Below are 16,642 nucleotides of genomic sequence, written 5' to 3'. Positions count from 1 at the left end.
AAATTGAAGTATCACATTTTTAAAATTCTAGTTCATCGTTTACATTCGATTAATTTTCAAAAATTAGTAAATAATATCTATAAAAATGATGACGGATGAGTACTGGCAGAAGAATCCGCCAATGGGTAACACTGGCCACCAAGCGGACACTGCAAGCAACGCAGCTTTTCCAAATAGAACAATATACAGTATCCTCCAGAAAAAAGAGGCACCCCCCTGGTCGCTGAAAATAAAATAATATATTACTAGCGCTAGATGGCATTTAATTTTTGCAACATATAAACAAAAAAAGCATGCGGCCAAAATTCCAGCGACGATCGGGCACGATTTTGGCCGACCACGCGCGGTTTTTTTTTTAAATGAATCTAAATTAGAACAAAAATTTTTAAGAAGACTATTATTTAAGTTAAGTGCGAACGAAATAAGATTTAGTATTTCGTTTTTTTTTGTAATCGATAGATTTGAACTTAAATTGGATGGAAAACTCCTGTTTAATTCTAATTTAGATTCATTGAAAAAAACCTAAAATAATATTGTCTGCATTCTAAAATCGCCTTTAGCCAATAAGTTTTCCTAATATTTCCTGAGGGTAGAAATACGACAAAGGAAAATTTTGAAAAAAAAGTGAGGTTGGGAAAAGGTTACGATTCAGACAATGTGTGCCTTTCTCCAGACTTCTCAAATTTTCGTTTTTTTTATTTTGCTCGAAGCAAAATTACAAAAAAACATCGGAAATCGGCAAACCGTCTGGAATTTTGCCGTCAAAACAAACAAACAAAAAAAACGCATGCTTTTTTTGTTTATATGTTGCAAAAATTAAATGCCATCTAGCGCTAGTAATATATTATTTTATTTTCAGCGACCAGGGGGGTGCCTCTTTTTTCTGGAGGATACTGTACGTAGGGCTCGGCCCCGCAACGATCGGGCACGATTTTGGCCGACCCGCGCGGTTTTTTTTTTAAAAGGACAAACCGGTGCGGTTCGGTTTGCCGTTTTTTTCAAACAGATTGCACCGCGGTTTGACGGCTTGTACCCGCAGTTTGTACCCGCGGTGTAAACTGCGGTTTAACACGGTTTGCAACGCGGTTTTACGGTTTGCACCGCCGATTTACGGTTTGCACCGCCGATTTACGGTTTGCACCGCCGATTTACGGTTTGCATTGAACAAAAAATCAGTAACAGATTTTGTCGCTAGATGGCGGGAAGATCGACCAATTTTCGATCGCGATGCCTTCAAGTGTGATCGGAAATTTGATTCATAACAAGTTGCTGACCGCCATTACGCTTAAAACAATTAGTGATAATTACTTGATTTGGAATTTCAGCAAAATTTCAAAGAAAAATATTTAATGGCGGTTCATACCGGTTTTGCCCAGTTGCAAACCGAAAACCAAACCGCAGTCAAAAATGGCCAAACCGAACCGACGGTTTGACGATTTTTAAATGAAAAACCGCGGTTTGCACCGATCATAGACGATCGGGGCCGAGCCCTAAATATACGAATATACCACAAAAATTCCGCACTCTACCGTCGCTACTGCTCCAGATTACGCGGAAATTTCTTATGACATGTGTTCCCGTTTCCGAATAAAAGACAAAACTTTTTAAATTCCAACTTAGTTTAATGTTGTAGCGTGAGTAACCAAGAATTCGTATTTGGCGAATTTGGTTTGAAGGCGATGATCATCTTTGTCTTTTAAATTACGAATGTTTGCCAAATGAATTTTAAAAAGAAAAAAAGCATAAAAATCGAAACAATAATTTTTTTAAAGGTTATTTTGAAATTTTGAACAATGCTCCATTTAAATCCTAACTAAGCCAAAAAAATACAATTTATTGGTTTTCATGCTTACTGGCATCCATACAATAACCGAAATCGACTGGTCGGACAAGACTGCTGGTGATTCTTGAATTGTGAAAACACTTTAATTGCTAATGGTTTGGTCCCGGTCGATCTGTTAGTTAAGGCGAGCCAACTGGAAGTTGATAGATGTACAGTGTGCACAGAATAAACCTGATTGCTCAAACATAACTCAGAAAAAAAAATCCAATGTCGAGCATAATTTTGATGATATCTATGAGCGCTCTTGAAATGCTAATGCGACGTAAAATTTAATATTTGATGCCATTGGACTCGGATGGGCTGGATAAGAGCAATGGTGGTCGAAATTTCTTGCCCTTTACCAGCGCTTCCAGACCTTCGCCATTGTACGAAACCAGCGGTGATATCTCGCAAATCAGTGGTTCTTCCCGTCTAGAACATGTTTTTTGGCTAGTGAGAAATAAACAAACAAACGGAAGTTAATATCTCCCTAAAAATAAAGGACATCATACAGAAATATTATTCGTGCTGTAGAGAATAGCGAGCAGTATAACTGTTTACTATTTTCAAGCAGAAACACTTACATTTCATTGTTGTTTGTCTCGTTTTTGGATATTGTTTCTTGGCCTGGGACAGCGGGTATGGCGCTGTTTGTAGCATGCGAACAGGTCAAGCCAAAAATAATGAATGCGTTTTACGCGTTTAAAAAAGGACAACTTGGTAAAGAAAAGCATGCTTACACTATGCAATCAAGCACTTAAAGAGTTTAAAACAATGACATGCTATTCTAACTAATAAAACAAAAAAATTAGTTGAATGAACGTGCAAAACAATCCACAAAAAAAAAGAAAATAAGGACAACGTACAACGTTAGATAGATTGTCATGACTACATCACTTCTAGCAAATGCTTAAAAATGCATGCTTTGACGCGCTATCATTTAGATTCGTACCTGGGAATCAGTGGCAATCGCATGCCTTCGTCGTCAACGAAAATACCACCAGCTGCTAAAACTTGGCGTTGATGGAGCGAGTAAAGCGCTAATCGGGCCGTAGTTGGGGTATCCTTGTCACCGCTTTGATCGCTGTTTTTCAGAGGACTAAATTCATCCTCTCGCAATACTTCCCACACGACAAAATTCCTGCAAATCAATTGCAGTTACAATAAAAAAGAAGATTTGAAAAAATCTGGGAAATTAGATGCTTACGTTGCAAATTGAAACACGTCAAAAACAAATTTTTCCATTTTTATCCCGTTGGGTTTATCCGGCTTGCAAATCTTGCCAGTTGAATCGACATATGCAATTTTCTTTTTAGCAATATGGTGCTGTAGCATTCCCTCTTGGCCACTTGAAAAATATCGGAACCAGTTATGATTCATCCTTTGATTATAAATAAAAATATCAAGGATTTCAAAACCAACCTAATAACCTTGCGAAGGAATTGCGTTGTGAAGAAATGATTGCAAATATTTCCAGCACTGAATGTAAGCCGCCCATCAGCGTTCCGTTTCTGAGCCGTAGGTAGAGTGATTTCACTGTATTCAACTACCTAGATCCACCAAAACACGCACAAGAAAAAACAATTAGAAAGCCATTCACACGAAATGGGTCAGAAAAAAGAAAATTATTTCTACATTACTTTATAATGTCCATGAACTTTGCATACGACACCGACAGCTTCGGTGGGAAAGGCTTTTTCGACCACTTTGGCAGCGCAGTCCGCGCCTTTGCTTAGGCAAAATCCAATGAAAGTAGGATCAGCCATCTTGACCAAAATGTTGTCGACACAGTAAACATGGAGGTATTGAATTTGTCGCCTTTCCATGTCATCAAGGATTCGGCGATCACGCAAGGCTCTGTATAGCCCTCCATTGCCATCTTATCACAAGAGAGAACAAAAAACGCATTCATTTTTCCTTGTTTGATCAGAGATAACGTACGACTAGCTTGAAATGTTTCAAGTCACCGACCGGGAGCTTTGGCGATGCGCGACTTTGTTTCCAGGATGATCTTGCCGTCCAATGTAAAACAAGGTAGCATTCCTTGCTCGAACACAACTAGATTCTCTTCTTTTAATCCAAAGTAGTCGTGACGGCGAAAGAATTCTAGGGTCGGCTCCTTTGTATGCTCACTTGTCATTATGTACCTAAAAACGATAAACACCAATTAAAATAATTGCAGCTTCAGGCACAGTGAATGTTCCCATTGTTCATAACACAGTCATTAAATACCAGGGAATAGCTCCTTTCAGGCCGGTCCGCTCTTCGGTTAATTGCTGCAGCCGCAATAGTCTTTCAGCTTGTAATTGGTAGAGTGTTTTCCCAGATGGACAGCCGACATTGAACATACCTTTAGGGTAATCTACACCTAAACGTGTCCCTTGTCCACCGGCAAGAAGCAGAGCAGCAACGCGACCTTGGCCAATTTGTTCCATGGCTGCAGCAAAATGGGAAAGAGAAAAATAACATATGCATAACAATAGGAAAGTGTCTGATGAAGAATGCATATAAACGTTTATCAATGATTACCAAGGTGTTCGTAATGTCGTAAAAGTTCGGGGCTAGTCCGCGTCACTGCACCATGTAATTCAGGTGGAATTGGCTGCAGATGTTCGTCTAGTTTTTCTTCTTCCTCGTTGGCTGACGCAATCGTATGGCGAAAGAATTCGATTACTTCTTCCATGTTAATACTGCATTTCACAAAAAATTTAAAATTAGTTTATACAATCTATTCCATGAATAGAGGCGTTTATACTCATTAAGCTGATGGAACAATTGCTGTCGCTCCTCTTCATTCAAACTCGGCCAGAACTGCAGCAGGTGTTCTTGTCCATGTTCTTTCAGTTTTTGTTCCAGTTGGGCTACATCCATTTTTTTCCCTTGCTACGGCAATTAAAAAAGTGAAAGATAATTGAGTTGTCACAAATAAAGTTAAATTTCTGTTCACATAACAATTCAACCCAACCGCCGCTGTTAAAATAAAGAAATGAGGTAAAAATAGAAAGTAAACTTCAAAGAAATAGGGAGTATCATTATAAAAAGATCGGCTCTCGGTAATGGTTTTGCCTTTCACTTGGCATACTTGGCTCTGCACAACCTACCCGATAACTTTCTTACGTATTGCTAAGAGTGATAGGATACGAGCTGCAAAGCAGGAGACTTTCCACTGAAAGAGTAGTCCACGAGAGTCTTCTAAGCAACTATCAGGATAAAAAAAAACAACAACAAAACAGCAAGAGACGGGATGAAACAACCTAGCGGGTCCGCTGTTCGTTATCAACTGGCTCCCGCGACGCAGACCCGCAATAATTTCTAGTGACCACTCGCCGTTGCATATATACCCGACAGACATGTGGGAATGCAAAGAACGGTTGAGAGAAAGTGTACGGTTTTCGAGACCTTGGATCTTTCAATATCGTAGTTATACGCCCAAAATTACAGGTACTTCGAAATCGGGTTTCTACATCTGGTTGGTGAAGAACAAGGTAACCCGGAAGTTTTTTTTATGACCACTCAGAATAAACAGTAATACCAAAAACAATAATAAAACGAGGCACTTCATCCAAAGTTTATTTCCGCACTTTCTAAATTTGTGGCTTTGGCCCATCCCAATTTTAGCATTTTCGATATCACGTAATAAACGTTTAAATCAGTAATTTGGACCAATAGGCGGACCCGTTTCCGACGCATGAATTTCGAGCACGACTTTCGTTGCAAAAAAACAATAAATACACATTCAGAATGTATCGGTTGAATGCGTTGTCGTTTTCAAGGAGAATGCAAGCACTCAATCTGGATAACCTTATAGAAAATTCAGGTGTAGCTGCGTGCGCTTAAGGTCGTATGCTTTCAAATTTGTGCCGTAATTGGTGCGCAAGTTGGGATTTGACTTTCACGAGGATGCCATCAGGGCTCCAACGAAAACATAAAACCGGATCTGACTGATCGAAGAAAAAATATGAATGTATAATGAAAACAAAAGAAAAAATAACAAATGAAATACTATGAAAAAAAAACCTAGTCATTGTTATTTTTTTTTCCTTGTTTTTGTGTCTCTTTTTCTCATGCTAGACTATTTCGATTTTTTTAAATTCCCTACAAAATACCAATTGAATTTAAAACAGAAGATGGAAGAAGTTGGGTTACGCGAGTTTCTAAGAGAATAATTAAGAAGTAACGTTGAGCTCATCTGCACAACTCTATACGGATGTACCTATATTAATTTACTTTGAAGATTGTCGTTTACACTCTATTTGCTAGTGATTAAAATGTCTTGTTGTGATAGTTGGAATTTTGTAATAATCTGCCCGCTTTTTCTCTAGAACCCCATTCTCCCTCCCTCTCCTCTACCTTTTTTCTTCGTCTAAAATAAATTTATGACAATTATGTTACTCCTCCTCGATAATATATTACGCTTATCATAAAAAATGTTGAACCGGTACTCAACTACTGTACGTTCTGTTTGCGACCTGGCTAAAGTACTTCCCCTTTATTTCAAAAGATGTAGGAATTTAGAATTTCAATAACCTTTCAGTTTTATCTAAGGTGGCCGACTCACCTTTATGGTTACGGTATACAATATACGATAACCGAGTTCCTATGGAGACCTTTAGATAAAATTTTTGTCATCTCTATCCGAGGCACAAAATCAAGGTATAGACATTGAGCCGATGCAGAGAAAACGTTACGAAATAAGAGGCGGAACCCCGAACACCTCAAATTGTTCAAATCTCATGCCAAAATTCGGCGTAGAATTGCGTTTTTTTTTTAACTATTCAAAACCATGTGACAGGTGCCAATCAAGACGTCGTCACATGAAGGAAATAACAGCTGTCATTGACTTTGACAACGAAGCAAGTCCCAAGTGAAAGGAATTTTTGGACTTACCTAATATGTACGATAGCTATGACAGCTACCACCACCACGTCGTCAAACTGTAAGCATCCTGTATGCGATGCCCGACTTAACGCCAAGTGCAATGTTTTTCTGTCGCGAAACGATTTGATTAACAATAGCTAGCTCTGCATCTATCTGTTGCAAACAGCTGTTTGTTGTGTGGAAATTGTAGGCCATCTAGTGTTGACAACGTACACTAGAGACGATTGATTGAACAGGAGATTTTACTGTTCTCCGCAGATCGTGAAACCTTAACATAATGCTTCTGACTAACCTCAAGTCCTTAACTAAAGCTAATTAATTAACATTAAATTAACAAAACTCATGGCATCAATCACCTTGTTAGCTAATTGCAGTAAAATTATTGTGTGCGTATTGTGATAACTAGTTTGGCATTAGCAATTAATGAATAGAAACCAAATAAACTTCGAGTAAACCAGATTTTTATTATTTCGAATAATAGTATAATGGACGAGTCCATTGTATTGGGATTTGAAGACAAATAAAGTAACGTTTATGAAAATATTGAACTTGGAACAATAATTAGAGAAAATATCGTACTCCTAGCGACCTCGCCCTTTGAACTACTTGACAACAAGTCTGTCACCCTCTGACGCGCTTCTAGTCTTCCAAAGTCTCCTCTTAGACTCAGTAGGTATGTCAGTTGGTCTTGGGAAACATCAGGATATTTTTTAATAAAGTTAATGAGCTCTAGCGTTATGATCTCAGAATCACATTTGATCACTTCCGCTAGAGCAGATATTGCCTTTGACGCATCTTCAGTGGCTTTAGAGGCATCCGATGGAGAATTACGATTAAGTAAGGCAGGAGCTAAAAGAGCTTCAATTTGCCCGGCTTCCTGAATGATTTTTTCTGCCACTTCTCGCCGTTCTTCTTTCAGCGATAGCTTCTTTTGAAAAATAGAAGTTATGTATTTACGTGTGATGCAGATTTCAGCTTGTCGGATGACGTATTCGAAATTTCGTGGCTTCAGATGCATATAGTCCTGAATATTCAGAAAATTGTTAGACTGTTAATTGTACAACATCAGAACAATTGAATGTCGGTGCAAGATAAGCCAAAAACACTCGTACTTGAAAGTAGTCTTCCAAAGTTGCACAGATTGTATCAACTGGAACGGTGGACACGACCCATTTGCGAGTCAGCAAATCCTGGAAGTGCGGTTCAAGATCAAGAAAAGCTTCATCCAGAAGAATACCAGCAGCCTCGTTCCTAAGACCCTGATTTAAAATCATATTCTCAATTCTTTTTGGGCTTGTATAAAAAAAAAAAAAAGTTTCACAAGTAAATGAAATACCTCGTAAGTTACTGCTAGATTTTCAAATTTATTCAAAACTGCCGAGGACCCGCTCTGATCACACCTACTTCCATATCTAGTTTTCATTTCCTGGGCCAGTTCCATCGCATGCAAACAATTGTTGATTATCGCAATCATGTAGTGTGTAAAATAAGGCACCTGAAATGAAACAACTATGAAGGCATTTGATAGAGAGGCCACAGGGGTTTACGGAAACATACTTGGCTTCTATCTTCAAAATGTTTGTTCTTGAAAAGATTTATCGCTTCTCTGTACATTTCTCCGTATTGTGTGATTTGCTCCAATCCCAAAATTAATGCTCGCGTCATTAGTCCGTCACTAATGGTGCGCGACACGCTAAGGTTTTGTTCTACCATCTGAGGGGGGAAATGCCATAGAACGGGATGTCAAATCTTTACATCCAATGATTTCATGAAGTAATTTAAAAAATTTTACTTGAAAGATTATGACGATAGACTCCGTGTGATAATGACCGTCGCCGTCTGATTCAGGAACTATGGGTCGCCTCCAATCCCTGGCCTCTGCATCAACAGTTTTTTGCATCCAATCATTGTAATTGGAAGCCATATTACTTATATAAGCCTAAATAAATGCACAAATGTTAAGCCTTCATCGTTAGAAATACAAAGAAACGTTTAGGTTCTACCTGAAAAAGTTTTTCGATTGTATCATCGTTTAAAAGTGGGCCCAGTGAACTAGGATCGATGTTAATATCTGCATGTCGCAGTAACTCAGAACCTGGGTACGTTTGAAGCACCCAAGACAAAAGTGTGACAAACTCATTGGCAACAAGTCCAGCAGCTATGACTTCCTCAAGGTGCTTGGATAAGCTTGAGTGATACTTTTGGAAAAACTGATTTACGATATCCCAATGAGGAGGGAAACAAGGGGCACAAAGAGTTTTCACGACACGTAAGTCTTCGATGATCAATAAACGCGTCACTTCCAAGTGGCGTACTAGCCACATTTTGTTGTCAGCTCTTTCTTCGAATTGATTACCCTCTATTCGTTCAATTACCGCATCGCTCAGAACTTCCAAAGCGCGTTCTGTGAGAATTTAGATAATTGCAGATAGTGAAAAGCACGGTAAATTGATTGACAAAACGAATTACCTTTCCATTTTTTTGGTCTACCAGGCGGTAAGAATCCGCTTTGTTTCTGACGTTGAATCGCATAGGCGTCCGCACGTTCCTCACGTTCAATAATCCGAACGGCTGTTACAATCACCTGGGGCTCCTTCCGAACCGTATTTAAAGATCTACCTAAAAGTAACCACAGCTGCTTCCCCAACTGTTCCGACAACTGTTGCACACCAGAAAAATATGCCTGATGAGATTTAAAAAAAAAGAAAAAGAAATGAGTTAAAATCGAGAAATTATGTCTTAGAAGCACATTGTGGGTATCTATAGTAGCATAGGCATTTACTCAGTATGTGAATATCCAGTGAGGATTAGGAGTTTAATTGATTTTAATTTTTTTTTCCGTTTTCAATCTAGTTGTAACATATTACTATCTAATCGATGATAGTTCTGTTGTAACTCAAATTTAACGGCACATCTTAGCAGAGGGCATGGTGAAAATGATTGCCTTGATTGATACCGTCTATGAAAAACGAAAATGCACTACAAAACTGCTAATTGTTCAATGAGCTAGCAGTCACCGTTGGATCTGGGCAAATACGCTTTTTTTTAGAAACAAAAATATCGAGACCTTGAGCATTTGTTTGTCTTGCAATGAGTGGTTCGGTAATCTGTGGAGTTCGTAGAGCAAATCGTCCCGCGAATTTTCAAGATCCGTAAGGCTCTGATGTGCATGAAGAAGTTTACCCTCTGAAATCCATTGTCGAGTTTTGTCAACACTAAGTAGAAACACATAATATTTTACAAATAACTTATAATAATTTGCTTATAAAATTTTTATCAGGCCTATTTATCTTTGGTACAATAAGTTTTAGGTGACTACCGAAAAGCCAAAAGTTTATCAGGGTTTGTTAGGTGATCAGCAGGTAGGTGGGGGCACAGTAAATTAGTTATGGTTATGGTGTCTGTTAACCACTTTTTAAGTAGTAAAGTTTAGAATTAAGATCCTACACGAGGTCAATGGTACCTTCCTAGTATAGAAACATTTTACATAGAAGAAGGAGAAAATTTGTACAAGATTCAGACTTTCAAACCTAGGGACTTTCACATAATAGGGACACTACTGTAAGAGTTAAAAATTTCAAGATTTACCTTTCTGGAACAGTAAAAATATGTTTTAAATTTTCCATTGCAACAGCATATTGTGAATAAATAACATGTTCTTCTCTAACATTTTTCACGCTATCACAGAGTGGTGGGATAGCTACAACGCACTCCTCAATTTCATGTAATCTGAAACAAAATGCCACAATTACTCCATTATTATATTATTCAAAATTATATCATGATGACATTACCTTTGACGAATATCAACGATGTCAACCAAAGCTGACTGCAATTGCTGGAGTCCACTAATTACACCATCAAGCTGACTTTGCACAGCAGTCTTTAACATTGCTTCAACAGATGTTTTCTTTCGTGTTACTCGTTGTCTGTATTGTTCCACCTACATCAGGGAAAAATTATTTAGTCAAAATTCACAGTTCAATTTTTTGCTACAATAAACTGCCATTACTGCAGAACATTGATTCTTTTTTACTTTTTCAAGTTGATCCGGACGCTGTAACATAGCTGATAGGGATACAGCGGCAGAGGCCATCGCCTCCTCTTGAAGGAGCTCTATATTCATTATTTTCACTGAATCAATCTAGGTATTTTAGACTAAATTCTTTCACTAAGACACTTAAACAAATAGAGCGACAAATATTTTTATAACACAACACTACCCTACTCCCCAGGTTACTTGTTTGTTGACTCAGTCAATTTGCAAGTTCTATCTTTCAGCTGTCACGCGTTAGGGACGTCTGCTTCGAATATAGTCTGCTTTATCAAGGCCAATTAGGTATTTATTATAGATAGACTGTGCGGACGAGCACTCACAATTACTGCTTTATTTCACATGGATCGATAAAAAAAAATCTAAATACATCCGAACTGCTTAAAAATATTCAATGGAATCAAATTACAACTGTGGGGGTGGGTCTTTATAGTGCAATGTCTTTCCGCTTCATATTGGAGTCAATTTCCGCCGGAGCCTCCGTGATTGTGCTAAACTGCTTATGTGAGCTTCATAAAGGGCATTGCGCAGCTCTTTTTAAACACCTTCAATAATCTATGAGTAAAGATATTATCCTCTTTGTCTGTGCAACGTATTCGAATGATTTAGAACAACAATAACAAAGAAGATATATTCCGACTTGGATAAAATCGTTGCTTTGAAAACAGCCATAGCCAGCTTTTAACACTAAACTAATGGGCGAAAATGGTTATATCATGCTAATAATCATACAATAATTTTGTTGCCTTGTTCTTCGAGGCAAATCCGACGTCCCGCAACGCCCATTTCTCTCTATAATGTTGGCTTGGATGGTATACTACTAAGAGCAGAAAAGTTACGAACAAAATCATCGACATGACAAAGGCATCACTGCACGAAGCATCGATCGAAGTTATAATCCCTTCCTCTCTGCCTTTTTTCTGCCTTGCTTGTTCAGCAGAGAAGATTATTGACCGATGAACCAGTCTAAAGGACGTGGCGTTACTGGCAAGAGGGCAAAAAACGTTTTGTACTATTCTGCTACCTTCAGCTGCGATTTAATCAAAGTACATTTTCAGCTATTAGAATACTTCATTTCGTAAGGCAAAGCCGTCTTGTTGTGTAGTGCACGACTTCATTTTCAAATATTATGTGGTGGTGGGTAAACGTTGTGTTGGTACCGATATTTTTGACCGGACGAAATGAAGTCTATGGCGTACTGTTCACTACAACAAGTAATGGCGAGGGCTTAAATAACTTGGAATTAAAAACTTCACCAATTGAAAAGTTTTTTACAGCGGCAGCTTTAGCCCATCCTGACTTCGAATTGCAGGGTGAGTCTTTCGCCTTGTAGAGACCCCTTCACGGTTATGGAAGTAATTTCCATACCTTGCATGTCGTTGCACGCATTTAATATTTGGACCAATTACAAACACATAAGTGTATACCTTTATGATTTCTGCGTATAGATGCGCATAATTTTCTGCGTATAACCTATGGATTGCAGTCTAGTTTAACATTATTTAAAGCATCGAGTGACATTCCTGACATTTTCTATTTCATTAGCTGCCTGCGTTTTGCGAGGGTTGCCAACTGATTTAAATTTTGTACACCCTGTCAAGAATCATTTTGATTCTAAGCAACAACATGTGTGATTATAAAGCCAAATTAAAAATTTTGGGCAAAAATTATTGTGGATCAAAGGTAAAATGTTTGCATCCCGTACACTTTGCCAGAGGTTTGCCAACCTCTCGGTCTGTATAGCTGCTGCTAAACAATGAGTGATACATTTCGGGTAAAAACAAGTGGCCTTCCCCGAGTGAATCTCCAGGAGTCCCCTCCATCCTCTCTGTAATATGTACGTACAGTACGGTTCGGTGAACGCTTACTTATAGCCTGCTAAGATATGACGCCGAAAAGCACAAAGCAAAAAAAAAAAATAATAAATAAATAATTCAAACAGTACCCGTAAGGTTTTATATTGGCAGGATGTCATTTAGAAGTAAAGTAGGCTAGTTCTTTCGTTGTTTAGCGTTAAATTGTCTTACGTTTTTTATTTATTAGAAAAATATGACTGGTACCAACCACTTTTGAAAAATTGCCGTCTACATATTCCCGACGAAAAAAATCTTATTCTTTCATATTATGGACATCACAGTCCTTTACCGGTAAGCACAAAACTTGCATAAAATGCAATATTACCAATAGAGTAATAGGGCGATAAATGTAGACGTTCCAAAACTTACTGATTTCAATATCAGTAGAACCAAGTTAAAAAACTCAATGCGTAATTTAATATTCCAGTCTTCGCATTTAAAATTTCTGCAATTGAAATCTTTTGACCAAACAGGCAAACGCCGTCATTCCCCACGGTACAACTCTCGTAGCCCGATGTCCCGTGCTTGGCAAAATGAAATTATTGGGCGCAGTCTCAATCCAGTGCTACCATGGGAAATGGAGTGATAAGCTACCCACATGTAAAAAAAAAAGAAAAATCTATTCAATTTTAATGACTTATTTACATTGATCTATGTAGGTCTACCAACGACACCTTCCGATGGCCTTTCCGCATTTATTGGTAAATGGTTTCTTTTTTATTATAATAAATTAGTGCACATAGTTCCCAGATAACATAAAGGATTCGTAGGTATAATGCTATACCCTTCGAAGAAATAAATGTTTCTACAGCAGATGGCGTAAAATTTGATTGACCAGATTCGTCTTGCACCCTTTAAAGCATTCCATTAGGTTCTACAAAATGGTTAGAAATCTAAAAAGAAAAGCGAAGAATGAGAAACAGGGACCGATTTTGCACTACAGAATATCGTCGAAAAATAATTTGGATTTTCATTGACTTTAATGTATCTGTGCGGGTTTATGGTAAAGTTTCGAATTCCTCGATTGAGAGGGGCACAAATTTACTAAAATTTAAAAGCTCTTGCCATTCGATTTTATTGCGTTCTCAAAGGATCGCCCTCTTTGATTCTGATTGTCGTTCAGTTAAAAAACTAAGTTACACATGTACAAAATCCTTAGTAGTTTTCTGTTTGATTACCACATTTTAATTTGAATATTATAGATGATCATCCGCCAACAATAAAAACGAATGTTCCAACGGGATCTGCTGGGGAGAACGCCGCAGGAGAACTGTAAGAAATGGTATTTCTTTGTTTTACAAATTAATTATCATCCTTGTTCTTATTGGAAGGGTTGTTCGTCCAGGAAGTGTCGTACATCTTGACTGTATATTTTACAGAAAATTGGGAAATCCTCAGTGGACTTGGAAAAAATCCAATAACGTCAACAGGAGCCATCCGTTCGGTTTGACTTCCTTTAATTGTCTTGACAATTCACACCATTAATTTCTAACTGAGCGTCCTACTTACCTAAATTTCTTCTGACCTCTCGTTCTATTCAATCATAGTTAAATAAATGGTTCATCATCAAAACGTTGTTTAGGTTGGGCAATATCTCGTGAAGAAAGGCTGTGGCGTAAGTAGGCCTATGAGTTTCAGCAAATTTTAGATTACATTTTCCACCTAACTAGTGAATCTATGGTGAACAGGGTTCCGGATTTCAATATTCTCCATTCAAGCGCGCGACGAAGGTGAATACACGTGTACTACTCCGCGTGGGCATAACAATAGTATACGCATCGTTGTTCAAAGTAAGCAATTTAATGTCATTTTATTACAAAGAACGATTTTGCCTTAAACAACTCTGAAGGAAATGGCAGGATGACTAGCTCTTGTTTCACATTTTGACGTATTTCGCCTCACATTTGGATTTATTATAGTGTCCTGTTTTGACGAAAAGATTTCTTTCGTTAGATTTACGTAATGGCACGCTGTAATCTAACTGTTCTTTGTTTACCTTTTTTTTTAGCAATCCAATGCCCCACACCTCCTGTGATTGAATCGCCGCTACATGCCGTAATCGAAGGGAACTATGCTGGACAAAGAATTACTTTTTTCTGTTTAGAAGGATACCAGTTGATAGGGTCCAATTTCAGCGAATGCTTAACTTCTGGTACAAAAATGTGTTAAAAATGATTTTAAACGATTATCACTTTATTCTAAAAATAGGGTTATGGTCGGAGAATAGACTGCCCGTTTGCGAATTAATTCAGTGCCCCTACGATATGGATGGTGCTGATCCTCGTTTAGAATTTGATTTTCTTAACGGAGTGGGGTATAAGGCGATGGTAAACATTCTTTGCTTTTCTACTATTGGTATACTACTAAATTTTGTTTGACAGGTTAAGTTTTCTTGTCCACCTGGTTACCAACTTATTGGACTGAATAATGCGACTTGTCAGCAAAATATGGAATGGTATCCAGCTCCTCCTTCGTGCCAAGGTAATTGTACTTTTCGCACGTCAATCAAACATAAATCAAACCGCATTAAAAAAATTATAATAACAATAATAATGTTTTTGAAGTTGTTGAATGTCCTGAGCTACTTCCCCCGTTAAATGGCCGGTATTTAAAATTCATAACAAACACGTATCAGTACCCAAACTAACACAACAATATTATTGCTTAGAATTAAAGACAGTGGTAGTAGCCATTTCGTCGGAGATATTGTGAAATTTGCTTGCAATCGTAATTTCCAACTATTGGGACAAGCTGAAATCACTTGTATGGAAAATGGAATTTGGTCTCACCCAGCTCCTCTGTGTAAGTTTTCGCACGCTTATGTATGGGGAAAAATACCATTATTCAAACAAAAACTGCGCGATTTAGGTCAAATGCTTTGTAGCCATCCTGGAATACCTTCCTATGGTTATATAACTCCCGATAATTCGACGTACGAAATTGGCGCTACAGTCCAATTTTCCTGCCAACCCGGTAGGAAATTACAGGGAAGAAAATGGTCGAACTGTCAACAGGATGGTTCGTGGTCTTCTGCTGTAGGAGTATGTGTCATTAGTGTCTAAGCACGTGATCTATCTTGAAAGAAAGAACCTTTTTTTTTTACTCGTACTTTTGTAATTGAGAACACTAGCACCACTGTTATTCGTTTTCTTAACATTTGTGTTGTTTTCAAAGAACATAATAGAGAATTTCTGTTTCTAACGATACGTTACCATATGAGTACATGATTCCAGCATATCAGTTTGTCGCATTACATTGGTTTTGTACGGATACAATTGCTCGAATGAAAAAGTATAATGATGTGTTTTACTCTCTTTTCAAACCTCTGTTTGCGCGTGTTGCTATAGGCGCCAACAAAAAAGGGCTAAAAATCGTAAAAACTAAATAAACGAGTAAACAGAATATTTAAAGATTTATTCTTTCTTTAGTTCGTTGATCTATTGGCATAATAATCTTTGGCCCTTAAAACGCCGTGAACATTAGAAACCTAACCAATACGTACATACTTACTATCAAATATGATTAAAATTAAGCTTATTCATTGGCATTTAAAAAAATGAAATTGTTGCTATAATCTTGTTGTAGGCTTCTGTACTGCGAATTATTTACGAAGACAACCTTTGTGTCCCATAAGAAATATTCGACGGGGAAGGCACAGTTCGGCAGCGCGCGAGTGCGTTCGCAAATCACCTAGGTTACACGTCGATTACTTCCTCTATAAATTGTAAAATTCATACAAACAGCATGCTTCCAAATGGTAAAATTTTAACTATTTGTCTCAGCAGCCGCTGGTACTTTTCAATGACTAAAAAGGGAGGCAGGAGTTGCCTATTTGCTTTACATATGCAGTGGAGGTAAAATATCTTGCATCGTTAGTTTTCCCCGCTTTCCCCCGTGTAGGCTATGGTAATCAGCTCCAAAGCTATCAAAATAAGCAGTTTTACCATAGTCATCTGGATAACTGTTGAAATTTTTGACATAATATTAATTTAATATTCCGCCAGGTTTATTGTTAAATTACTAAAAGCTGAA

General features: G+C 37.9%; 3 protein-coding genes across 7 annotated transcripts; 1 reads left to right on the top strand and 2 right to left on the bottom strand.

Annotated features, from left to right (window-relative positions):
- Positions 1–1,814: 1,814 nt before the first annotated feature.
- On the bottom strand, positions 1,815–6,867 carry LOC130694788 (UDP-N-acetylhexosamine pyrophosphorylase-like). Of its 5 annotated transcripts, none has more exons than XM_057517915.2 (11): positions 6,710–6,867; positions 4,578–4,705; positions 4,352–4,512; positions 4,055–4,259; positions 3,794–3,969; positions 3,463–3,701; positions 3,245–3,372; positions 3,030–3,170; positions 2,775–2,963; positions 2,407–2,469; positions 1,815–2,272 (listed from the first exon to the last, which is right to left on the bottom strand). In XM_057517915.2, the coding sequence occupies exons 2-11, from the start codon at positions 4,691–4,693 to the stop codon at positions 2,113–2,115; spliced, it is 1,578 nt and encodes a 525-aa protein (XP_057373898.1). In that variant the 5' UTR covers positions 4,694–4,705; positions 6,710–6,867; the 3' UTR covers positions 1,815–2,112. The 5 variants fall into 5 exon arrangements, with proteins under 5 accessions (XP_057373898.1, XP_057373890.1, XP_057373905.1 ...); XM_057517907.2 differs by lacking the exon at positions 6,710–6,867 and adding an exon at positions 4,924–5,126; XM_057517922.2 differs by lacking the exon at positions 6,710–6,867 and adding an exon at positions 4,940–5,126.
- Positions 6,868–7,144: 277 nt separating this feature from the next.
- LOC130694730 (exocyst complex component 3-like) lies at positions 7,145–10,936 on the bottom strand. The gene is made up of 11 exons (XM_057517813.2): positions 10,737–10,936; positions 10,495–10,643; positions 10,289–10,429; positions 9,768–9,915; positions 9,170–9,383; positions 8,704–9,104; positions 8,493–8,639; positions 8,258–8,413; positions 8,037–8,195; positions 7,813–7,959; positions 7,145–7,724 (listed from the first exon to the last, which is right to left on the bottom strand). The coding sequence occupies exons 1-11, from the start codon at positions 10,824–10,826 to the stop codon at positions 7,233–7,235; spliced, it is 2,244 nt and encodes a 747-aa protein (XP_057373796.1). The 5' UTR covers positions 10,827–10,936; the 3' UTR covers positions 7,145–7,232.
- A 763-nt stretch (positions 10,937–11,699) lies between these two features.
- On the top strand, positions 11,700–15,962 carry LOC130694893 (locomotion-related protein Hikaru genki-like). The gene is made up of 14 exons (XM_057518003.2): positions 11,700–12,067; positions 12,798–12,901; positions 13,084–13,210; positions 13,270–13,311; positions 13,813–13,882; positions 13,942–14,054; positions 14,193–14,225; positions 14,299–14,400; positions 14,619–14,762; positions 14,819–14,937; positions 14,992–15,091; positions 15,175–15,214; positions 15,279–15,412; positions 15,479–15,962. The coding sequence occupies exons 1-14, from the start codon at positions 11,884–11,886 to the stop codon at positions 15,670–15,672; spliced, it is 1,506 nt and encodes a 501-aa protein (XP_057373986.1). The 5' UTR covers positions 11,700–11,883; the 3' UTR covers positions 15,673–15,962.
- The last annotated feature ends 680 nt before the right edge of the window (positions 15,963–16,642 follow it).

Source organism: Daphnia carinata, chromosome 1 (genome assembly GCF_022539665.2).
Source record: "Daphnia carinata strain CSIRO-1 chromosome 1, CSIRO_AGI_Dcar_HiC_V3, whole genome shotgun sequence".
In the NCBI taxonomy this organism is placed as follows: Eukaryota; Metazoa; Arthropoda; class Branchiopoda; order Diplostraca; family Daphniidae; genus Daphnia; species Daphnia carinata.
This window is presented reverse-complemented; position numbering and strand designations above follow the sequence as displayed.

What these genes read in the sequence shown, in the direction of transcription:
- LOC130694893 (XM_057518003.2), top strand. Translation starts at nt 11,884, where the DNA reads ATGTGGTGGTGGGTAAACGTTGTGTTGGTACCGATATTTTTGACCGGA. An exon ending in GACATCACAGTCCTTTACCG is followed by an intron (nt 12,902 to 13,083) that starts GTAAGCACAAAA and finishes TTGACCAAACAG; the next exon opens with GCAAACGCCGTCATTCCCCA. An exon ending in TCGTGAAGAAAGGCTGTGGC is followed by an intron (nt 14,226 to 14,298) that starts GTAAGTAGGCCT and finishes TATGGTGAACAG; the next exon opens with GGTTCCGGATTTCAATATTC.
- LOC130694788 (XM_057517915.2), bottom strand. Translation starts at nt 4,693, where the DNA reads ATGGATGTAGCCCAACTGGAACAAAAACTGAAAGAACATGGACAAGAA. An exon ending in CTGAAAGGAGCTATTCCCTG is followed by an intron (nt 3,970 to 4,054) that starts GTATTTAATGAC and finishes TATCGTTTTTAG; the next exon opens with GTACATAATGACAAGTGAGC. An exon ending in AAGTTCATGGACATTATAAA is followed by an intron (nt 3,373 to 3,462) that starts GTAATGTAGAAA and finishes TGGTGGATCTAG; the next exon opens with GTAGTTGAATACAGTGAAAT.
- LOC130694730 (XM_057517813.2), bottom strand. Translation starts at nt 10,826, where the DNA reads ATGAATATAGAGCTCCTTCAAGAGGAGGCGATGGCCTCTGCCGCTGTA. An exon ending in ATTTTGAAGATAGAAGCCAA is followed by an intron (nt 8,196 to 8,257) that starts GTATGTTTCCGT and finishes GTTTCATTTCAG; the next exon opens with GTGCCTTATTTTACACACTA. An exon ending in CTTTGGAAGACTACTTTCAA is followed by an intron (nt 7,725 to 7,812) that starts GTACGAGTGTTT and finishes CTGAATATTCAG; the next exon opens with GACTATATGCATCTGAAGCC.